Source organism: Bos mutus, chromosome 21 (assembly GCF_027580195.1).
Source record: "Bos mutus isolate GX-2022 chromosome 21, NWIPB_WYAK_1.1, whole genome shotgun sequence".
Lineage (NCBI taxonomy): Eukaryota > Metazoa > Chordata > Mammalia > Artiodactyla > Bovidae > Bos > Bos mutus.
In genome coordinates, this window is record NC_091637.1 from 68,367,164 (window position 1) to 68,391,530 (window position 24,367).

A 24,367-nucleotide genomic window follows, 5' to 3' on the forward strand; every position below is an offset into this window, starting at 1 on the left:
TGTATATTGTCACCCTGCTTATTTAGCTTACATGCAGAGTACATCATGAGAAATGCTAGGCTGGATGAAGCACAAGCTGGAAGTAAGATTGCCAGGAGAAATATCAGTAACCTCAGATATGTAGATGACACCACACTAATGGCAGAAAGTGAAGAAGAACTAAAGAGCCTCTTGATGAAAATGAAAGAGGACAGTGAAAAAGTTGGCTTAAAGCTCAACATTCAGAAAACTAAGATCATGGCATTTGGTCCCATCACTTCATGGCAAATAGATGGAAAAACAGTGGAAACAGTGTCAGACTTTATTTTTTTGGCTTCAAAATCACTGCAGATGGTGAATGCAGCCATGAAATTAAAAGAAACTTGTTCCTTGGAGGAAAAGCTATTACCAACCTAGCTGCTGCTGCTAAGTCGCTTCAGTCGTCTCCGACTCTGTGCGACCCCATAGACGGCAGCCCACCAGGCTCCCCTGCCCCTGGGATTCTCCAGGCAAGAACACTGGAGTGGGTTGCCATTTGCTTCTCCAATGCATGAAAGTGAAAAATGAAAGTGAAGTCGCTCAGTCGTGTCCGACTCAGTGACCCCATGCACTGCAGCCTACCCAGCTCCTCCGTCCATGGGATTTTCCAGGCAAGAGTACTTGAGTGGGTCACCATTGCCTTCTCCAAAAGGGACCTTACAGTCCTGAATATTCATTGAAAGGATGGATGCTGAAGCTGAAACTCCAATCATTTGGCCACCTGATATGAAGAACTGACTCATTTGAAAAGACTCTGATGCTAGGAAAGACTGAAGGCGGCAAGAAAAGGGGACGACAGAGTATGAGATGGTTGGATGGCATCACCAATTTGATGGACATGAGTTTGAGTGAACTCCGGGAGTTGGTGATGGACAAGGAGGCCTGGCGTGCTGCAGTCCATGGGGTTGCAAAGAGTCGGACATGACTGAGCGACTGAACTGAACTGAACTACTTCCCTGGGGGCTCAGATGGTAAAGAACCCGCCTGCAATGCAGGACACCCGGGTTTGATACCTGGGTGGGGAAGATCCCCTGGAGAAGGAAACGGCAGCCCACTCCAGTATTCTTGCCTGGAAAATCCCATGGACAGAGGAGCCTGGCCGGTTACAGCTAATGGGGTGGCACAGAGTCCGATGCGACCGAGTAACTACAGTTAATTAGTTTAGTGGATGAGAGAGCTTCCCCTACAGGCTAGTCCCGCCTCCTACTTAGTCTCTTTAATTCCACAGTACTAAGTTTGCCACTTTTCTGTAAATTGGAAATTCTTTCAAAACATAAAGCTGGATAAAAGTATATACCCAAAATAATTCTATATGATTTCCATGGGTGCCTATGCTGCTGCTGCTAAGTCGCTTCAGTCGTGTCCGACTCTGTGCAACCCCATAGAAGGCAGCCCACCAGGCCCCGCTGTCCCTGGGATTCTCCAGGCAAGAACACTGGAGTGGGTTGCCATTTCCTTCTCCAATGCATGAAAGTGAAAAGTGAAAGTGAAGTCGCTCAGTCATGTCCAACTCTTAGCGACCCCATGGACTGCAGCCCACCAGGCTCCTCCGTCCATGGGACTCTCCAGGCAAGAGTACTGGAGTGGGGTGCCATATATAGGCGAGTAAACGTTTAGGAAAAGCGCAACTTCTATAAGTATCAGTTCAGTTCAGTCGCTCAGTCGTGTCCGACTCTTTGCAACCTCATGAATTGCAGCACGCCAGGTCTCCCTGTCCATCACCAAGTCCTGGAGTTCACCCAGACCCACGTCCATCGAGTCAGTGATGCCATCCAGCCATCTCATCCTCTGTCGTCCCCTTTTCCTCCCGCCTTCAGTCTTTCCCAGCATCAGAGTCTTTTCCAATGAGTCAACTCTTCGCATGAGGTGGCCAAAGTACTGGAGTTTCAGCTTCAGCACCATTCCCTCCAAAGAAATCCCAGGGCTGATCTCCTTAATATTAAACAAGATGGCATCTCCAACTCAATGGATATGTTTGAGCAAGCTCCAGGAGTTGGTGATGGACAGAGAAGCCTGGTGTGCCATAGTCCATGGGGATGCAAAGAGTCGGACACGACTGAGCAACTGAACTGAACTGAATAATAAAGGAAAGAAAACGATGTCCTTATGATGCTGAAGAGACACAGCAGGGGTTGCAGTGTGAGAGAGCTGAAGGAAGTGAAGGGGGTTGATCAGGGTGTGTGGGCACAAGAGCTGTGGTGCACTGGAGGCAAATGCCACTAGCCCTTAAAAGGTCAAAGACTGGGATGAGCAGGCCCGGGGCACAGAGGCCTCCCCCTGTGTGTGGGCTTCCTGCTCAGATGGCTTTGCCCACAGAGACTCAGAGTGGCTGCAGTCGCTCCAGATCTTGCATTCAGTTTCACAGGAGGTCTAGGGAAACAGAGAGCCTTTCCTCCAGGAGGCAAACTCAGTCCTGGCCCACCTCTCACTGGCCAGAATTGAATACATGCCATTCCAATGGTGTTTGGCTTAGGGCAGAGGTTCTCAGGGTGTGGGCTTATACCCCCAGCAGCAGTACCTCCTGGGGAGTCATTATGAATGAAAATTTGCTGACTCAGAAATTCTGGGGCTGGGCCCTGTCTGGCTGTGTTTCACCAGGCCCATCAGGGGATTCTGGTGCAGGCTGAAACTTGAGAATCAATCAGAGACCAGTTCAGTTTAGTTCAGTGACTCAGTCATGTCACTTCAGTTGCTCTTTGCAACCCCATGGACTGCAGCACGCCAGGCTTCCCTGTCCATCACCAATTCCCGGAGCTTGCTCAAACTCATGTCCATTGAGTCGGTGAAGCCATCCAACCATCTCATCCTCTGTTGTCCCCTTCTCCTCCTGACTTCAATCTTTCCCAACATCAGAGTCTTTTTCAAACAGTCAGTTCTTCACATCAGGTGACCAAAGGATTGGAGTTTCAGCTTCACCATCCATCCTTTCAATGAATATTCAGGGTTGATTTCCTTTAGGATGGACTGGTTGGGTCTCCTTGCTGTCCAAGGAACTCTCAAGAGTCTTCTCCAACACCATAGTTCAAAAGCATCAATTCTTCGGTGCTCACCTTTCTTTATAGTCCAACTCTCATATCCATACCTGACTCCTGGATAAACCATAGCTTTGACTAGATGGACCTTTGTGGGTAAAGTAATGTCTCTGCTTTTTAATATGCTGTCTAGGTTGTTAATAGCTTTTCTTCCAAGGAGAAAGTGTCTTTTAATTTCATGGCTGCAGTCACCGTCTGCAGTGATTTTGGAGCCCCCGCAAATAAAGTCTGTCATTGTTTCCATTGTTTAACCATCTATTTGCTATGAAATTGGGACCGTATGTTATGACCTTAGTTTTCTGAATGTTGAGTTTTAAGCCAACTTTTTTACTCTCCTCTTTCACTTTCATCAAGCAATCTTGATTCCACTTTGTGCTTCATCCAGCCCATCTGGTTCTTTTGCCTTTTCTAAATCCAGCTTGAACAACTCGAAGTTTATTTTTCACGTACTGTTGAAGGCTGGCTTGGAGAATTTTGATCAATACTTTGCTAGCGTGTGAGATGAGTGCAATTGTTCAGTAGTTTGAACATTCTTTGGCATTGCCTTTCTTTGGGATTGGAATAAAAGCTGACCTTTTCCAGTCCTGTGGCCACTGCTGAGTTTTCCAAATTCACTGGAGTATTGAGTGTAGCACTTTCACAGCATCATCTTTTATTATTTGAAATAAGTCAGCTGGAATTCCAGCACTTCCACTAGCTTTATTTGTAGTGATGCTTCCTAAGGCCCACTTGACTTCACATTCCAGGATGTCTGACTCTAGGTGAGTGATCACATCATTGCGGCTATCTGTGTCATGAAGATCTTTTTAATATAGCTCTTCTGTGTATTCTTGCCACCTCTTCTTAATATCTTCTGCTTCTGTTAGGTCCATACCATTTCTGTCCTCTATTGTGCCCATCTTTGCATGAAATGTTCCCTTGGTATCTTTAATTTTCTTGAAGAGATCTCTAGTCTTTCCCATTCTATTGTTTTCCTCTATTTCTTTGCACTGGTCACTGGGGAAGGCTTTCTTATCTCTCCTTGCTATTCTTTGGAATCCTGCATTCAGCTGAGTATATCTTTCCTTTTCTCCTTTGCCTTTAGCTTCTCTTCTTTTTTCAACTATCTGTAAGGCCTCTTCAGACAACCATTTTGGCTTTTTGCATTTCTTTTTCTTGGGGATGGTCTTCATCCCTGCTTCCTGTACAATGTCATGAACCTCCATCCACAGTTCTTCAGGCACTCTATCAGATATAATCCCTTGAATCTATTTGAAACTTCCACTGTATAATCATAAGGGATTTGATTAAGGTCATACCTGAATGATCTAGTGGTTTTCCCTACTTTCTTCAATTTGAGTCTGAATTTGGCAATAAGGAGTTCATGATCTGAGCCACAGTCAGCTCCTGGTCTTGGTTTTGCTGACTGTATAGAGCTTCTCCATCTTTGGCTGCAAAGAATATAATCAATCGTATTTTGGTATTGACTAGCTGGTGATGCCATGTATAGAGTATTACCTTGTGTTGTTGGAAGAGGGTGTTTGTTCTGACCAGCGCGTTGTCTTGGCAAAGCTCTATTAGCCTTTGCTCTGCTTCATTCTGTGCTCCAAGGCCAAATTTGCCAGTTATTCTAGGTGTTTCTTGACTTCCTACTTTTGCATTCCAGTCCCCTATAATGAAAAGGACAGCTTTTTTTCAGTGTTAGTTCTAGGTCTTGTAGGTCTTCATAGAACCGTTCAACTTTTGCTTTTTCAGCATTACTGGTTGGGGTATAGACTTAGATTACTGTAATATTGAACGGTTTGCCTTGGAAACAAACAGAGATCATTCTGTCATTTTTGAGATCGCACCCAAGTATTGCATTTTGGACTCTTTCATTGACTATGAGGGCCACTCCATTTCTTCTAAGGGATTCTTGACCACAGTCATAGATATAATGGTCATCTGAGTTAAATTCACCCATTCCAGTCCATTTATTTCATTGATCCCTAAAATGTTGATGTTCACTCTTGCCATCTCCTGATTGACCACTTCCAATTTGCCTTGATTCATGGACCTAACATTCCAGGTTCCTATGCAATATTGCTCTTTACAGCATCAGACTTTACTTCTTTCACCAGTCACATCCACAGCTGGGCAAATGCCCCCCAAAATAAAGTTTGTCACTGTTTCCATTTTTTCCCTATCTATTTGCCATGGAGTGATGGGACCAGATGCCATGATCTTTGTTTTCTGAATGTTGAGTTTTAAGCTGACTTTTTCACTCTCCATTCTTACTTTCATCAAGAGGCTCTTTAGTTCCTCTTTTCTTTCTGCCATAAGGGTGGTGTCATCTGCATATCTGAGGTTATTGATATTTCTCCCAGCAACCTTGATTCCAGCTTGAACTTCATCCTGCCTGGCATTTCTCCTGATGTACTCTGCATATAATTTAAATAAGCAGGGTGACAATACACAGCATTGTGGTACTCCTTTCCCAATTTGGAACCAGTTTGTTGTTCCATATGCGGTTCTAACTGTTGCTTAACCTACATACAGATTTCTCAGGAGGCAGGTAAGGTGGGCTGGTACTCCCATCTGTTGAAGAATTTTCCACAGTTTGTTGATCCACAGTTTGTGGATCCATGTGATCCACACAGTCAAAGGCTCTAGCTTAGTCACTTAAGCAGATGTTTTTCTGGAATTCCCTTGCTTTTTTCCTATGATCCAAAGGATGTTGCCAATTTGATCTCTGGTTCCTCTATCTTATCTCACTTGTACATCCAGAGGCTTTAGGTTTACACACTGTTGAATCATAGGTTGAAGGATTTTAAGCATAACCTTGCTAGCATGTGAAATGAATGCAACTGTGCCATAGTTTGAAGACTCTTTGGCATTGATTTCTTTGGAATTGGAATGAAAAGTCTCCTTTTCCGGTCCTGTGACCACTGCTGAGTTTTCCAAATTTGCTGGCATATTGAGGGCAGCACTCTCACAGCATCATCTAGTTCCCCTGCTGCTGCTGCTAAGTCGCTTCAGTCGTGTCCGACTCTGTGTGACCCCATAGACGGCAGCCCACCAGACTCCCCCGTCCCCTACCCAGGATCCAACCTGGGCCCCCTGCATTGGGAGCTTGGAGTCTTCGTTCGCCACTGGACCAAACGGCAGTCCTCTCACTTTGCACGTTGTGAGGCTCATCCCCACGGTAGCAGGTGTCAGAAGTGAGTGACAGTCGCTCTCATCATAGACCACGTTTTGCTTATGGAATGATGCTGCCCCCGATATCCGTCCGCACGGAAGCTCTCCGTGCTTTTGGCCAGGCCCTCGGAGTGGCACTGTGGGGTCCCGTCCAAATCCGAGGCGCCGGCAGGCCGGGGACAGGGCCTCCGCCGGCCCTGCGCCCTCCCCGCGGACTGGGCGGGGTCCCCAGCTCCCGCAGCCCGGCCCGCCGCCCCCTGCGCCTGCGGTTTCTCCGGATTCGCACGAGGCCGGGCGCCGGCCTGATGTCCCCGTCAACCTCTGCTTGTCACCGGACACAGGGCCGCTCTCGGCTTCTCGTCTTCTGAGACCGGGCTCCGCATGCCCTGCCCGCGCAATACGCGCGGTTTCCGGTCTTACAACGTCTCTCAGGGTCCGCGTTCGGCCGGAAAAGGGCCGCCGCGCCCGCAGTCGCCCCCTCGGGAGGTGCTGCCCCCTGGCGGCCGCGGGCCGGACGCGCTGGGCGCTCAGCCGCGCGCGCCCTCTAGGGGTCGCCGCCGGGACAGACGCGCCTCCGTCGAGGAAGGTGGGTCCTCGCAGGGCTCGGGAAAGACCCGCAGGAAGCGGGACCGATGCTCTGCGTTTTGAGCGCCTTCTCGGTGTCGGGCGCAGCTTCCGTTGGGGACACTGCCGATGTCGATGAGCACCCCCAGTAGCGCTGCGGGCAGGTCCTGCGGCCATTCCCAAATTCCAGGGGAAGATCCTGAGGCGGGCGGCGCGCGTGGCCGGCATGAGGCCTCGCTAAGACAGCCAGCTGCGAGCCTGCGGGACCGCGGCCCTTGGCTGCCCCCTGGACGCACCTGGCCCCCTGCCCATGGCTGCGGCCGGCCCGCGAGGGGGCTGCGGAGGGTCGCAGGGGTGCAGAGGCCCTTCCTGAGCCTCTCGGCTCTGAGCCCCACCCCGCTTGTCCTGTCAGTCCTGCTTCCCAGGGGCAGGCACCCGGTATGGGGTCTGGCCCCGAGTCCTCCCCCAACCCCTCCCACCGCCGCCCCGATTCTTCACACATTTCTCCCCAGATGTCTTCCACATCAGCTCCCCACTTGGCCCCTCCACTGAGGGCTGAGAACCTGGACTGGGACCCGGGGCCGTCCTCGGGGAGCCTGCCCTCCCCAGCTGCGATGGCCCTCCACGCAGCCGCCTTCTCACCTCTTGCAGCCCTGCCCCATCCCTGAAGGCACCTCTGAGACTCCCGGGTGGAGGCCCTCCAGGTCAGCCCTCCTGGCAAACCCCTGGCAGCCCCACACCCCCCGCCTCAGTGGTGAGCTGGTGGACCGGACAGTGCCCGATGGATTCCTCTAGGGAAGAAAGGGGCTGCTTATTGGTGGCGTGACGTCAGCAGAAGATGGAGGAGCAGGGGATTCCCAGTCTGGGTGTGAAGATGTGGTCGTGAATTCACTGGGAAGCCCCTTTGCTGGGAGCTGGGGATGTGCGTCCAGGGTCACGTGACATGCACACACACACATGCACAAACCAGGCGGTGCTCTGAGCCAGTCTTGTGAGAGGACGGAGGGGCGGAGGAGGGATGGAGTGGACAGGACAGGCCCATTCCTGAGGCTTGCACACCCTTGCACTCCAGGCCGAGGGCAGGTGAAGCCCCCTCGGGCCAAGGATGGAGCCTGCTGACAGCGGGGCACAGTACACACCCCGCCTCTGTCTGATGCCTCTGCTCCTTGGGCAGCCTGGTCACCCTGGTACCAGCGAGGCGGGCTCTGGCTCCGCAGGGAGAAAGGACAGAAAGCAGTGCCCCGGCATGGGGCCACTGGGCCAGGGAGACTGCGGACCCAGGAGTGCAGCACCAGGGGGCTAGATGGACTCTGGGGCCTGGCACGTGGCCTTGAGACAGAAGGGGCACCCCAGAGAGACACAAAAGAGGGTACACAAAGACAGAAGCAGCAGAGATTGGGGTGATGGCCACCAAAGGCTGGTGGAGCAGAAAGGACCCTCCTTTGGAGACTTCTGACATCTTGATTTTGAACTTGGGCCTGGGAGCTGTGAGAGGTCAATTCCTGTTGTTCTAAGACATGTCATCCCAGTTTGTGGTCATTTGTGTCGGCCACCCCAGGACACCTACAGAGGGGAGTTGGAGACCCTGAGCCCCAGAGGGTCCCCCTCGGTGGGAGCACAAGCTTTATGTCCGTGATTGAAAATTGAGGCATAAAATGTCGACAAATGAAAGTGTCGGTCACTCGGTCCTGTCCAGCTCTTTGTGACCTCATGGACTGTTGCCCACCAGGCTCCACTGTCCTTGGAATTTTCCAGGCAGGAACACTGGAGTGAGTTGCCATTTCCTTCTCCAGATATCTTCCCAACCCAGGGATTGGACCCCAGGTCTCCTGTATTGCAGGCAGATTCTTTGCCATCTGAGCCACCAGGGAAGCCTGGTGGTGAAACCCCGGGGCAAGTGACACCAAGAGGCTCAGGGGCAGACAGTCCTGGGAGGAGGGCTGCCTGAGAAGGCCTGGGATTTCAGACACCAGGAACTTTCCCCAAGACTGCCAAGGAAGTGGCATGAGGCTGCCAAGAAAAGGTATTAATGAAAATGATAAACTACCATCATTCATTTTTTTAAAGCAGATTTTCGCAGCGACTGGGAGGCCAGCGCACAGTCGTGGGGTGCTCTCGTGGTAACCGGGTTTGTCACGGGAGCCACCACGCAGATGGTGACAGGTGCAGAGCAGGTGAGGGGTGAGCCGTGAGTCCGGGGGCCACTCCTCTCCCGGGACATGGAGGCGTGGCGTGCCACAGTCCATGGGGTCGTAAAGAGTCAGAAGCAACCGAGCGACTGAATTGAACTGAACTGAACCTCCCCCTGGAGCCATACAGCACGGCTGTTGCTCCCTGTTGCCATCTGTGGGGGGTGGGCTTGTTGCCCCCAGAAGGATATGTCTCATCCTGCGCCCTGGAATCTGCGGGCAGGACCTTGCTGGGAAATAGGCTCTGTCTAAGGGTGTAGCAATGAGCTCACCCTGGGTTATCCAGGGAAGCCCCAGGTCCAAAGAGACAGACAAGAGACAGGGGGATGGCCTGGGGTGATGTGGCCACACCCAGGAAGCCAAGGATGCGTGAGCTCCAGAGGCCGAGGGAGAGGCCTGGAGCCCAGGCCCCCAGGGCCCCCCACGCCTCGATCCAGACCTCCAGCCTGACAGCTGGGAGATCCTGCGGTGATTAGTTACAGCAGCCCCAGGAATCCTGTGTCAGCCTTGAGGGAACGCCCTGTGAACACTCCGGACTTTTCTAGAACCCGCCCATCACCTGGCGAGCCAGGCACGCTCCCCGCCCCCAGCCTGGCCCTCCCCCTGAGCCTGAGAAGTAAAGTGACGTTTCTGCACATGAGGAAGTTGGCGTACTCTTGTGTTTTTATTCCCAGATGTGAAATCACATGTCTTAGGGTCTTTCACAGTAAAGCTTACCCATCGAGGCGGCCTTAGAGAAGCGGGAGCAGAGTTTGACCCTAACACCACCTCAGGGCTGCGTGCAGTCAGCCCCCGCCACTGACCCACTGAGGCCGGGGTCACGGGCCCTGCTACCGATGGGGACACAGAGGCAGCGCTGTGCCTGGCCTGGCCCTCGGCAGCTCCACCCCAACAGGGGAGCCAGGAAGCCTCCGTGCTGACAACTTGCCAGGTCCTCGGAGCCCCTGGGCGTGTCCCCCTGCCTGGGGTGCCCCTCGGCCCTCCCACCCGCAGGCGTGCTTGCCACGCACACGCGGGGCTTCCTCCGGAGGCCACGTGGACTGCACCCCACCTTGCAGCTCCCCCCAGCCCTGCGGCTCCCCTCAGGGCCCCAGTGCCGAGCTGTCCCGGCCAAGGGCCTGGGGTACAGCTGGACCAGGGACACAGTTTGCATGGACGACCTGGGTCAGAAGCAGAAACGCCCAGCCGCTTACTCGCATCCAAGCGACGCCTGCAGAAAAGCTCAGGAAATAAAGTCATCACGCGAAAGCTGACAGGCAGCTCCGACACATGGCCTGTGCCAGCTGCCAGAGCACCAGGCGGGCACACGGCCTGCGCCAGCCGCCCTGCTGTGCGCTCATAGCGGACAGCGCCTGCCAGAGCAAGCGCTCCCACCCGCCACGTGCTTTTCCCGCGGCCAGCAGGCTCGCCCTTACCCAGTCTGTGCTGCTCCCTTCCCTGGGGCTTCTGCTCAGCCGGGACCCCCAGCAGCAGAGACTCCAGGGACCAGAAACTGGGGGCAAGCCATTAAGAGGGGGCTCCCCAGCCAGTGCCGTGGACACTGGCTAGCGGGCTCCAAGCAGCACCGGGTGGCCAGCCCTGAACTCCTGCGCTGGGCTCAGCAGGACCCCTCGGCCAGCCCCTCTGGGGAGCCTGGCGATGGCCCCGGTGGGTGGACGGGCTCAGGGAAGGCGTAGCTGTTTGTGAGGGACATGGGCGACCGTGCCCCATCTGAGTCCTTCGAGCACGTGAGCTTGGTGTTGTCAGTCTTCGTGGACCACTTTTTCCACCCCTTGTGCATTCTGCACACTTCCTGGCGTGTCGCTTCCGCGGCCAGCACGTAGATGATGGGGTCAGCCACACTGTTCACGGTGGCCAGGCTCAGGAACACCACGGAGACCGTGTACAGGCGGATTTCAAGGGTGCACACGAGGTCTGCGGCCCCTCTGTAGTAGGAAAAGGCGACGGCTTTGATCAGGAGCACCAGGTGATAGGGGGCGAAGCAGACCAGGAAGATGGCCACGACCGCGATGGCCAGGAGCCTCACCTTGGCCTTCTGGGCGGTGCTCAGGCTGGTGCTCAGCTGGACGGTCCTGAAGATGCGCTGGTTGGTGACGGCGATGATGAACAGCGGGACAGCAAAGCCCACCGTGAAGCGCGCGTAGTAGTACCCGGCCACCCTGCGGTCCATCGGCAGCGTCTCGAAGCAGGTTCCGTTGTGCTCCATCTTGAACACCGGGGAGTGGACGAGCCCGACGAGAAGGAAGACCGCCGCGGACACGAGGATGGCGGTCTTCTGGTGGCGGCGGCCCCGCGTCTCCAGTGCGTACACCACCGCCAGGAAGCGGTCGCAGGAGATGCAGCATAGGAAGAGGATGCTGAGGTAGAGATTGCAGAAGAAGATGTAGGCGGCCGCCTTGCAGGCCCAGGGGCTGAGCGGCCAGTGGTGCCCGTGCTGGATGTAGATGACCCAGAGCGGCAGGGTGCTGATGTAGAGCAGCTCGCAGAGCGCCAGGCAGAAGAGGTAGACGGCCAGCACGTGGCCCTGACGTGCCTGCAGCAGCGTGAGCCATGCCGTCAGGCCGTTGGCCGGCAGGCCCAGCGCACACACGCCACTGTACACGGTCACCAGGAGCACCCTGCTCTCGTCGAAGGGCACGTTGCATGTGTGGGGAGACCCGCCCGTCGACAGGGCCCCCAGCGCAGGGCCGGTCTCCAGCGTGGTGTTTCCTGCGGGGCACAGACAAGCGTGAGGGCGGGCGTGGCTGCAGACCACGTGGATCAGATCACCTGGAGCGACCCTCCGAGCACGCGGAGTCTCGCAGGGAGGGCCCACTCCCACAACGCACGGCCCGCAGACCCTCCCACAGCCCGGCTTTCTCTCCTGTCTGGCAGCAGCTGTGCGCGTATATCTAGTGGGGCGTCACCTGGGGGCATTTCCTGAGTGGAGGGGGGCCGTCCTCCCAAGGGGAGGTGCTGACCTTTGGAATCCCTGGGCAGGTCCTGACTCAAAACCCACATCCACCCTCTGTGGGTGGGTCCACGTCCCCTCGGGAAACAGACAGGCAGAATCAGTCGCGGAATATAAAACCAGCTCCGACAGCTTGGGCCTGGCCGTGTCCTCCATTGACTCAGGCACGCGGGGCAGTCGCCGCTGTCCGTCATCACGGGACACCCCGGCCCACAGCACGTGCAGGGACCCGGAGACACCAGGACGCCCAGTGCCCACACCGCCCCCCACTTTCCTCTTTCCTCCACCCCGTCGGCTCAGCCGTGCTCTCACACTGTCCTTTGGAGGCGTCCCTGGGGCTCTGCAGGGCTCGCGCTGGGACCGTGCCGAGGCTGGCGGGTTGGCACAGGGAGCGAACGCCCCCCGGGCTTTGGGGTCCCTGTTGGGAGCAGGAAGAATGTGAGCCTGGCCTGTGGAGGTGCTGTCCGTGTAAAGGCCTGGTTCTCCAAGAGTGCACAATGGAGATGGAGCAGCCCCTTGAGGTCAGCGGGAGCTGCAGGCAGTGCCCAGGTGCAGACAGGCCTCTCTGGATGCAGTGGCCTCTGGCAAGGGTGGCCCCGGTACCCAGCCAAGGGACTGGACAGTGGGCTGCACGGGCGGGCGGCCCCAGTGATGGTGCAGAACGTGGCTCTCGCTTCTGTAGCCCGGTGATCCCTGAGGCGTGAAGACTCTTTGGTTACTTACAGTCGAGGTTGAAGACCCCTGGGCCCTTCCACAGGCCTTTCCAATGGCCAAAGAAACCTCGGCACATCCCAAAGCTGGCATGACCGTGGGCGTCTCGCCGTGGCCGGCTGTGAAGGCGGGAGGAGAGCCATGCTTCCCCGGTGGCTCAGCGGCAAAGAACCCGCCCGCAGTGCAGGAGATGAAGGAGACCCAGGTTTGATCCCTGGGTTGGCAAGATCTCCTGGAGGAGGAAATGGCAACCCACTCCAGTGTTCTTGCCTGGAGAATCCCAGGGATGGGGGAGCCTGGCGGGCTACAGTCCACGGGGTTGCAAAGAGTTGGACACGCCTGGGTGACTGAGCAGGGGCACACTGTGAGGGCGGGCGGCGAGCAGTGAGGCTGTGAAGGAGGCCGAAGGCCCATCGAGAAGGGCCGGACGGCTGGCCCTGAGGCGGTGGAGGCGACGGCCCGCAGGGTGACCCCAAAGTCCAACTGCGCCCTCATCCGTTTCCCCCCATTTTTAAAATCCTAGTAAAACATACATAAGGCATATGTATATGGAGGAGGCAGTGGGGCCCACTCCAGTCCTCTCGCCTGGAGACGCCCATGGGCGGAGGGCCTGGGGGGCTGCAGGCCACGGGCTCGCTAGGAGTCGGACACAACTGAGCGACTTCACCTTCACTTTTCACTTTCCTGCACTGGGGAAGGAAATGGCAACCCACTCCAGTGCTCTCGCCTGGAGACACCCATGGACGGAGGGCCTGGTGGGCTGCCGTCTATGGGGTCGCACAGAGTCGGACACGCCTGACGCGACTTAGCAGCAGACATAAGGTAAAAGTGGCGATCTTAACCCTCCACACGTCTGCTTCTGTGGCACAAAACGCCTTCACGCTGCCGTACGGCCTTCACCACGTCCATCTGCAGAACTTTCTCATCTCGCAAAACTGAAACTCTGTCCTGATTTAACCCCCAGCCCCTCCTAGGAGTGCACGGTAATGAGTGTGACCTTGGACATCCCCGGTGGTCCAGTGGTTGAGAATCCGCCGGCCCATGCAGGGGACACGGCCCCGGTCCCGGGTCTGGGAAGATGGCGTGTGCGGCTGAGCAGCGAGGCCCGGGGGCCACGCCTGCTGAGCCCACTCTGGAGCCTGTGCTCCGCAACTAGAGGAGCCCATGCATGGCAACGAAGACCCAGCAGTCAAACATAAACAACAAATAAGATTTTACAGAGAGAATGTGTCCTGTGACTTGGCCCTGCATCCTCAGAGCCACGGGTCCTTCTCAGGGCAGCTCAGAGTCGCTTGTGGCTAGACCACAGGCGCGTCTCCACTCCCCTGGCCAGGAACACAGGCTGCTATGACCACGGGTGTGCGATGCCTTCTCCACACGTGCGTTCACTTCCTTTGAGTGCTTATTGCTGGCTGGTGTGATGAGCCCCTCGGTAGCTTTCTGAGGACCCTCCAGACGGTTTCCACGGCAGCTGCTCCATTTGCCGTCTCCACATCCTCAACCACGCTGGGTCTTTCTGTTCTGGCAGTGGCCATCCGGATGTCTGTGAGCCGGTCCCTTCTCTGGGGCCCCACCCCCACCCTAACCCCCTGGGACGTGGGTTTCATTCCATGTGCCGACGGAGGGTGTGGGCAAGTCACCAGACCCAGGCGTCAGTTCCCCACACTAGAGCTGGCAGCACCCAGCACAGGGGCCGGGGGTACGTGGGGAGCAGCCGGCGGGAGGGCACTTCTCGGGTGGGAGGCAGCTGACACCTGTCTTGGCCCAAGCTGGCCCGGCCTGGACCGACTGTCCCCTCTGGTTGGACAAGTCCTCCACGAACCGGCAGCCCACCGCCTGAACCACAGCATCGCCCTGGGTCCATCCCAGTGCCGACCCTGTCTTCCAACCCCTTGGGGGGCAGGGTGTGAGGGGTCCCGAAGCCCAGGTGGAGGCTCAGGTGAGGCCTGTGGGCCCCTTCCTGCTCCCGGGTCCCCCATCAACCGCCCGCCTTCGAGGGTGCCCCCTGGACTCAGCATAGTTCAGTCACATGCCACCTGCTGGGGCCACGTGGGCAGCATGCGGGGTCCTGTCTTCACCTGCTCGTGCCCTGTCCCCACCCCCAGCCATCTGGCGACCACACCTGGGCACACAGGTGAGAGCACCCCTGCCCCGGGGCCACTCAGAGGACCTGAACTCCCGGGAAAGGAGCCTTCTGGGCTGGGGCAGGCGAGCCCCAGGAGACAGAGGGGCAGGCTCTGTGGGGCCCAGGCCCCTCACAGGATGGAGCGCCTCTGGCTTTACTGTCTCCGGGTTAGTTTTTATTTTGAGACGTCTCCTTTTGCATGCTAATTTTTGAAGCAATTATAGCTGTTATGAGACCAGGTACACTGTAGAAAAATTCGCACGGGCTCCCTCCTAAACGTTCTGAGTCAAAGGAGGCCCGGGTGGGGCTCTCACCTGGCATGTCCGCAGGCTCCAGGCTCAGGGCCGGGCAGCAGTGCCTGTCACACGGCGGGGACGGGGCTGTGGAGACGTTCGCTCCCAGGGTGTAAAGTGACCTGGAGCAAGAGCGGGCAGAAATTGCTTTAGGGAACTCAGATTAAACCACAAATCAAGCTGTTGGACAAATGGTTAGTGAGCACTTGTTACACGCCAAGTCTTGGATTTCGGCCTTCCCTGGTAGCTCAGATGGTAAAGCATCCGCCTGCAATGCAAGAGACCTGGGTGGGGAAGACTCCCTGGAGAAGGAAATGGCAACCCACTCCAGTATTCTTGCCTAGAGAATCCCGTGGACAGAGGAGCCTGGTGGGTCACAGTCCACGGGGTTGCAATGAGTCGGACACGGCTGAGCAACAAAACACGCAAGTCTCGTGTTTACCCTGCAGATACGACAGCAGAGTCTCAATATAGAAAGAAGTCCCACCGATCAGCAAAAACAAGTGTCAAAGCTGATCATTCACGAAAGTGAAAACGCCTCGACTGGAAGAGCACTCAACTCCGCTCACGCGGTCAAAACAAGGTCAAAACAAGGTCAAAACAAGGTCAAAACAAGGCGAAAACAAGGCGCGCAAAGCGACCGCGCGGCAGCCTCTGTCTTACTCCGCTCACGCGGTCAAAACAAGGCGAAAACAAGGCGCGCAAAGCGACCGCACGGCGGCCTCTGTCTTGCACGTGAGATTGGCACAGATGAAGAACTTCAACTCCTAGTGTTGGCGAGTGAGTGTGGACGTGGGCTCCTCCACGCCGGGGACGGGAGGCATAAATGGGCACAGAGGCTTTCCAGCGCAATCTGGCAACGCGCCTCAAAGGCCTTCCGTGCGCTTAACCTTTGACAGGGCGAAATCCCTTCCAGGAGTTCTCCCGATGAAACAGCTACCTGAGATTCAAAGTGCATGGACTGCACCCTGTGAAAGGGACTGGGACCCCAGCCCAGGGCAGGGGCGGGCAGGCTCCAGGGTGCTGGCCGGTGGGTGGCATCCCAGCCCCCACTCCTGCTTCCTTCCTGAACCAGAGAGCCCCTAGCACAGGCCCCATCCTAGCAGCCAGAGAGGGTCTGAGGGAGGGTCTTCCCCGCCGGCCTGGAGCCCAGCCCCCACCCCCGGGGGAGCCGGCGGCTGAAGGCGTCCGCACCGGGAGGGCTTGTCTGTGATGCCAGCAGGCGAGCTAACTAGAAATAACAGGAAACCAAGCTGTTTCCCTGAAACTGCATAAAGTTCATCAGCTTAGAAAGAGTTTATAAGCAAGACCTCAAAAACACAGACAAAGGTGAGATGCAGGAAAGAGTCGAGAAACACCGTTAACATTCTGAAACTGATGTCCTGACCGACTGGTGAGTGTGGGTCTGGGGGTCCCTGGGTCTTCCTGTCCATCCCCTAACTCACCACCATGCTCAGCCAGTGAAGGGGGGCTGAGCCCAACAAAGGGGCTCCGGGAAGGCCGGTGTCCACTGTGAGTGTGGCCCTCGTGAGCTGCAGTTGTGTGTGGGGGGTGCCAACCCACTAGGAGCTGTCAGGACGCCCCTGAACCACGTGAGCCCGGGAGGAGACCCGCAGCCCCGCGCTGGGAGAGAGGCCAGTCCCTTTGTGAGAACGGAGATTCGGGAAAGCTGGGGGGTGGTCCCTCCCCCAGGGCAGCCCTGCCAGCTCGTCCCTGAACAGCTGGGAGCAGAGATGGACCCGCTGCCTCTAGAAGTCACTTCTGCAAAAGCCAGAGGAAGTGGCCCAACTGATGGTGTGCATCCCCTAGCGGGGCGAGGCCTGTGGGCAGAGGTCTGTACTGAGAGCGCAGACTGGCCGAGGCTGGGGGGCGTCTGGGCCCTGCCTGGCGCCCCCAGCTCCGCCCTCCTGTGCAGACAGAGCACCGACTCTGGGTCTGGGGCGGCGGCCGTGACTGTCGGTGTGCCCTCGTCTGCCTAGACTGGCGGGTGGGGGTGGGGGGCGTGTTGGGAGGAGCGGGGCGGGGGCGGGAACGCTGCACAAGGCCCAGCCCAGGGCGGCCAGCGGCTGGGACGGCCCTATCCCGACGACCCAGTCCTGCCCTGCCCAGGCCCGGGGGGTTCCTGCCTCTCCACCCACCTCTGGGCCGTTTGCGCCGCAGAGCCTGGCCCATCCCGGGGCTCCTCCGGGCCATTCCACCCCCATGCACACTTGGCTTCAGGTCTCCGCCCCTGGCTTCTCCGGGGTCTCTGGACCTGGTGGCCTGGCCGCCTCCTGCTCCTCTCGTGTCCTCGGTCCTGTGCGTCTGCCCCACCCACCGAGCTGAGCAGCCTGGGGGGGCTGTGTGTCTGTCCCGCCTCAGCATGTCCCAGGTTGTCCCTGGTTGTCCCTGGTTGGCAGCCAGGACACCGCCCAGCCCGCCCAGGGGGCGGTGGACTGTCCCCCCCAGCATCCGATCCCTGCCCACCCCAGAGGGCCCTGGCCCCTCCCCACCCACGCCTGGGGCTCTTGCGGGCTGGGGTTGGGGGGCCTGGGTCCCCCTTGTTCTCCCAGAGTCGGGTGCTTAGAGGGACACATCCACCACCCCCCCAGGCCCAGCTGCCTGCTCTTCCCTGCCCTCACCAGCATCCTGTCCACCTTGGGAGACCCACAGGGTGGTCCCAGCTCAGGGGACATAGAGTGACAGGCCCCACAGGAGGCTTTAGGGAGATGAGCCCACCCTACCGCAATGCCGGCCTGGGCCTGGGGGACTCAGGGTCCCTGCTCTGCGCTTTTAGGAGGGATGGGGGCCACAGTAGCCACAGGCCGTGGGGTGGGTGGCCTGGGTCAGCCTGAGGCTCCCGCTCTCGGGTTCCAGCAGCCGTGGACGCCGGCCCCGTCCCTGCCATCCCTGGGCACCACCCCGGCAGCTGCACATCCCGGAAGGGCCCACAGAGCCCCCGGGAGGGAGAGACACGACCGGGAGTGATCTGGCCTGCAGAGCTGTTTCCCGGACGCGCCACGGCCCATGGGTGCCATGCGTCCCTCCCTTCATTTGGAATACACGTTGAAAGGTTTGACTCTGGAGCTTTCTAAACAGGCACCGCCAAAGCGCCGAGGACCCGCCCGCCCACGGGCCTCCCTCCCAGTTCCCGCCGCACGTCGTGGATGCGTGTGTGTCGGCCGCCGACCCGCCCTGTGGCCGCCCTGCAGCGCCTTTGCCCGATTGCACCTTCGCCCCTCTTGCCTCGGCTGGAACTTTTGGGTCATTTCCATCTCCTACCCCCGCCTCGTCACACCAGCATGCTGACTTCATTTCTGTCTGCCCACGGCTTACACTTCGGGGCGGGACCTCCTGACCTGGGCCCCGAGCTCGGCGAGCTCACCGCTCTCACCAAGTGGCCCGGCCTCTCCAGCCCCGGGTGTCCATCTTCACCACTCCCCTTTAGGAAGGCTTGCACCTGCGTCTCCCCGACGGCTAGCGAGGTTGGACAGCCCCTCCCTGATCCATGTTCCCCGGAGGTGTCTTTGTCCCCCGACTCTGCCCAGAGGGTCCCCTAAAACATCACCCTGTCGCCACCCAGGTGGGGATGGTGGGAAGCACCTGGTCCTCAGCAGCCAAAGCCCCGGCCCTCCGTTCCTGGGAGACACCCCGGGACCCCACACAGTGCCCAGCACTGGACCCCATGCCAAGGGGCCAGCCAGCCACCCGGCCAGCAGGGCCCCCTGTCTTGTGGTCCCTCCTCACACGCACACGCCCCCGGCCCCACCAGCTCCCAGAGGCCGGGGCGGCAGTGCCTTATTCCCACCCGCCAGCACCCCCAGAGCAGCAGCAAGCACACGTCCTCTGCGGGGCACCTGCTTCCCGCCGCCGGCCCTGGAACTCCCAGGCTCCCTCCCCAGCGGGCCCTGGGGTCTCTCTTGGTGAAGGACCCCAGTTAGGACCCTCCACCGAGCCCCCACCTTCATCCGAGGAGCCGCTTCTGCCTTCAGCCCCCGACCCCAACACTCCCGCGGGAGCCCAGGACTCACCCGGCCCACGGCCTCGCGCTCCTCTCAGCAGGAGTGGCTGAGAGCTTTCAGGAAGTAACAGCAGTGTCTCTAGAACTCCCCGAAACCGCAAACAGAGCAAGACCAGGGGTGGGCCAACCGGCTGACGTGTCTTCTCACTGGCGGTGAGACGGTGGCCTCATCACTTTCCTGAAAACGGATCCAGGGCTGCTTCTGCTCGCGCTTCTGGCAACACCCAGAGCTGCTTTCACTCAGGACTTCCCCAGCCACTGGGCCAGACGTGGGGCCAGCTGGCGTGAGCTGCAGGGACCTACCGAGCCCAGACAGCACGGCTGCACCCCGGGGCGGGGACCCCCAGGAGCCCCTGCGCTCAGACCTTGAGGGCCTCCCAGGCTGGTGGGTGCAGAGCAGGGCTGCCCCCAGGAGGGCTTGCCCCTGGGCACTCGAGGGGCGCAAGAAGCTGGGCTGCCTCTGGACACCGCCCCACGGGCCCAGGACAGCACCCAGCCCCAGTGCCCAGCTGCTTCACCGAAGCCCCCTCTCTGGCCTCATCCTGGGGAGGGCCCTGCAGGAAAGGCCAGCATGCCCTGTGCTGGGCCCTGGGCCTCGGTGCTGTCCCTGAGCCCCTGGACCCCCTGTAGCTGATCCCAGCCAGGCCGGGGGGTGTCTGTGGGTGAGTTTCTCTTGAGGGGTCCATGGGATCCCCCAGGAAGCCAGGGTCCACTCGGGAAGGCAGGGCTTGCAGGACCCCAGCCTAATGCACACGCCACTGTCCTCGGAAGACGGCGGGCTGCAGGCAACCCACCACCTCGCTTGGTCACCCTGGGCTGGATCTGGGCTTTGAGCTGAGGCCCTGGGGGCCCTCCCTGCACGCCCTGCTGCAGTCCCAGCTCTCCAGCCCAGCTCAGGACCGGGCCCCCTAACCTTTGTGGGCCACCTGTCCCCAGCAGCAAGGCAGCAGGTGGAACCAAGGCCCCTGCCCAGCGCGTCCAGGGCCCCAGGAGGGCAGGCGCCCACTTGGCGCTTTTCCTCAGAACGTTGCCAGCGGTTGGAGGCTGGCTCCCTCTCAGCAACCTCTCCACCCAGAGCGCTCTCTCAGGGGGGTCCCAGAGTGCCTGGGGAGCCGGCTGTGGGACGCCTGCGAATCTGGGCATAAGACTCACCTCAGCCCCCCGACACCTGCCCAGGGGCGACGGCGTCGACCACAGGCCACTGCCAAGGGCACCACCCACCACCCAGGGGCGCAGGCCCAGATGAGCGGTCTGCAGCGGAGCCGAGGCTTGGTGGTGCAGGGCACCTCCTCGGGGTCTGAGGACCTAGGGCCTCAGCAGGAGCAGAGCCTACCTCAGGGCTGCAGGCCAGTGCCCTCAGGGACGCCGGGGGACAGCTGTCATCGCAGGGCAGCCTGGGCCCTCCCGGGATTGCGGCATCTGCAGCAGCCCGGAGGGTGCTGGCCCCACGTCTGCATGTTCCCGTCTGCTGAGCCCCCAGCAGACGGGCTCGGGCCATCGTCCCCCTGGGCCGTGGCCGTGGGGTCAAGAAGGGCAGCTGAGCCCTCCCTTGGGTTCCTCAGGGGGCCTGGGAAGGGAGCCGGGCCCCGAGAAGCTGGGGACTGCGAGCCGTGGGGCGGCAGCAGCGCCCACCCCACCTGCTTCCCGGCGCAACTCCCTGCCAGCGGGGCAGGCGTGGGCGATGGGGTTTCGGGGGAGCCAGGGGCCTGGTGCGTTTCCAGAAGGCTGAGTGTCTGCAGGCAGGATAAGGGTCATGCTGCAGCCCATTTTCTCAACACGCCCGGGGGCTGCTCACGTAGAGGCCGCTAGCTCCCGGGGCCCCCCTTCCGCCAGGCAGGCACCCCTCATCCCATCTGCAGCATCACGTCACCTCCCCATGACAGGGGAACATTAGTCGTTGTTTTAAGCGGGTCATATAGTCACAGATTTAAACCTGAAAAGACGAAGTGGGGCGGACGGCGACCCACTGTCCAGACGCCTACCGGACAGTGCGCTCCTCCAGGCCACGGTCTCCGCTCCCCTCACAGCCTCGGAAGGCTTTATAGGGAAAGGAGAGGAGTCCTGACGGCCCGAGTGACCACCACCCACACCAGCACCAGAACTTCTAGACAAGCTTCGTGCCTGTGAGCAGAATCGGACCCCTGGCTCAGCGCCGTGTTCCCCTGCAGAGCCTCCGCACGCCCCGCCCACCCTCCTCGGCCCCGACAGCCGGCTGGCGGTGCCAGGTGGCTCACGGCAGGCACAGTGCGCCCGGCACGCGTACCTGATTGGTGTCGGGCATCTCGGTGGCCCCGCTCGGATGCACCGCTCCCCGACACCCGCTTCCTGAGGTGGCCTGGCCGGCCGTCCCCCGATACATCACACAGTCTAGATGTGTGCAACTGGGGGCTCCCCGGGTCGTTTAACATGATCCCCCACTGCGGGTTTCCCGGGTCTGGGAAGTGGGTCTGAAGCCCCGGCCGGTTCCGTCAGCGTTTCTGGCGCTGGGACCCCCGTCGTGAAGGCATGCCTGGCGTCTCGTCCCCCACCCCGGACCTCTCACTCCCCACCCCAGGGCGGCCTCTGCACTCGGTCTTTCTGAGTGGTGACGTTCCCATCATGTGGTGTCTCCATCTGTGATGGCACCAGCAGTCCTGGGGGGGTGGTTAGGGAGCTGGGGCCTCCCTGCTCCCCCAGCCAAAGGGCAGCAAGCCACCTCCTGCCGCAGCTAAGATGTCAGACTCTTTCTCTCTATCTCTCCCTGAGTATCACTAGGGACTCAGAGATTTTCACTGCAGCAATTATAGATAGCAAAATCTACCGTTATAACCGCTTTCAAGAGATCGCTGCGGTGACCAGCAGCCTCACGTTGCTATGTGACCGTCACCACATTGTCTATCTCCACGACGCTCATCTCCCCAAACAGAAACCCTGTCCCCACTAAGCCCCGGCTCCCCAGCCCTCCCCCGCCCTCCTTCTCTCTGTCTCTGTGGGTCTGACTGCTCCAGGGACCCCCGACGAGTGGACTCTCCCAGGAGCATCCTTTTGTGACGGGCCTGGTTCACTCGGCATGAGGTCCTCAAGGCCTGCCCACGCCGGAGCAGGTGTCAGATGTCACTCCCCGTGTGGCTGAGTGCTGTGCCACCGTGTGGCTGGACTGCGTCTGTTCATCCGTCACCCACCCTTGGACATGCGGGCTGCCTTGTAACACTATTGAGGACGCGAGTGTGCAGGACTCGGGGTTTTCATATCTTCCGTGTCTCCTCCGTCAACTTCAGCTGTTGCCCTTGAGGACCCTCCAGTTGTCCCAGACTCGCGGGACCGTCTGCCCGCCTCTGTGGGGGTGGTCACGTGCTCCGTCTCTTCAGCTTTGTTCTTACGCCACGTTTGGCCCCTCTGTCTCCAGACGGCCCCGCCTGGACCAGGCCCTACTTCCTCATGTGTCGATCTCTCTGTGCCACCCTGATCCACTGGGAGACGACCGCTTTTTCTTCTTCCAGAAAGTCTGCCAGGCTGTCCTGCCTGCTGGCCGCTGTCCCCACCTAACTCTTGAGCCTCACTGATGCTGCGTCACTGAATCGGGGGCCGGGGAGGGGAAGCAGGGGCTCCGGGGTTTCCTCAGGACTTGGTGTTTTCACAAGGAGTTCCCCAGAGCCCCCCAGAGAAGGGGCTTTCAGGGTGGTTTCAGAGAGAGCTTCCTCCAGAGAGAAGAGGCTGTGAACAAAAAGGGGCTTTACAGAAGTCATCCCAGGAGCTTGGTGATTCTGAAACTCATTACCGGCCCATCTTCCTCTGACTGGGGCACAGTCTGAATGTGAACCACAGGTCGTGGGTTCAACAGAGTTAAAGTGTGCTCTAGATCAGCCCAGAACAGGCTGCCCATCACCGCAGAAGCCCCAGACAGCCATGCTGAGCATGTGGAGTTCTCTCTTTCTCTCCCTCAGCTGGCCCATCCGCTTCCACGGCCTTGGGAAACCAGATGCCTTGTCTCTTGGTCAAAAATGGCTACTTGAGCTCCAGCCTTCGCATCTGCATTCCAGGTGTCGGGAAGGAAGGAAGTAGAGGAGAGTGGGGCCCCTCCTCTTTGAGGAGATGCACCAGAATCCCCAAACAGTGCTTCTGGTCCCGTCTCCTCAGGAATGCAGAGCTGTGGCCATGCCTGGCTGGGGGGATGGCTGGGAAATGTGGTCTTTGATTTCATGGTGCCCACTGACCCTGCGTGCTGTTCCTAAACAAGAAGAGCTTCAGGGTATGGGGGGACGCACTGCCTCAGGCACACATGCTCATCAGCTTCTCTTCCACTTGGCGAAGGCAGGTCCCAGACAGGTGGGCGGGATGCATGCTGGCCAGGCCCAGGGACGAAACTGCCCCCAAATGAGAAGAGGGTCTGGAGCGGGGTTGATCTGGGAGGAGGAGAGAGGAGCTTGGAGAGCAGAAGCTGGGAGAGGGAGCCTGGGGGACCAACGAGGAGGGCAGATGGAGGGGAGCGGGGCCCGTGGGGCAGCTGGGGCAGCTCCTCCTAAGGAGGCTTCCTCCCCCCAGAAGCCCCACGAGACCCACTGCCCAGAGCCTGCGAAGCAGGGTCCTCGTGGAGAACCCAAACCTTCAGTCCCCGTGGTTCTGGCCCAGCAGCTCAACAGGCCTTGCTAGACTCCGTCTCCACCGACAGAATGTTGCTCCTCCCAGGAGGCTAAAGACGGCAAACAATGTTACTGTTCTCTCCAGAATTTCCAGAACAACCCATCCACTTGTCAGAAGAAAGTGTCAAGCATGCTTTGCCTGGCGGTATTTCGGGAACCCAGGATCGCCAGTGTCTGTTGGGGGCACAGAGGGGTCCGGACCCAGGTCAGGGTCACCGGCCACCGACTCCTGCTCTGTGGTAGGCCCGCTCCCTCTGTCTGTCCCCCAGTGCACAAGCCCTGGGGGCTGCAGGTCTGCATCCCACTCTCTTTGGTCCCTGAGTCCACCCACCCCTTGTGCATACGCCCCACGAGAGGAAACCATTCTCTAAAGACTATGCTCGAGACTTCCCTGGTGGCCTAGTGGCTAAGACTGCACTCCCAGTACAGGGGGCCCGGTTTCGATCCCTGGTCGGGGAACGGATCCCACATGCGGCAGCTAAGATCCCACATGCCTTGAGGAAGAACAGAAATCCTGACTTTAGTGCAGAATTCAGACCTGGCACAGCCAAAGAAATAAAGGATTTTTGTTTTTCTTAAAAAGACTGAACTCACATCCAGCCTCTGGACAGGAAGAATTGTTCTTGGGAGGGTGAAAGGGGAAACTGAAACTTGGAGCACCGGAGGTTTGGAAAGTAGCAAGAGACTTTCTCCTTCACACAGAAAAAAAA

General features: G+C 58.7%; 1 protein-coding gene across 1 annotated transcript; it reads right to left on the reverse strand.

Moving 5' to 3' along the window:
* Nucleotides 1-9,598: 9,598 nt before the first annotated feature.
* GPR132 (G protein-coupled receptor 132) lies at nt 9,599-19,156 on the reverse strand. The gene is made up of 3 exons (XM_014483437.2): nt 19,049-19,156; nt 15,060-15,160; nt 9,599-11,668 (listed from the first exon to the last, which is right to left on the reverse strand). The coding sequence occupies exons 2-3, from the start codon at nt 15,064-15,066 to the stop codon at nt 10,557-10,559; spliced, it is 1,119 nt and encodes a 372-aa protein (XP_014338923.2). The 5' UTR covers nt 15,067-15,160; nt 19,049-19,156; the 3' UTR covers nt 9,599-10,556.
* Nucleotides 19,157-24,367: the final 5,211 nt, after the last annotated feature.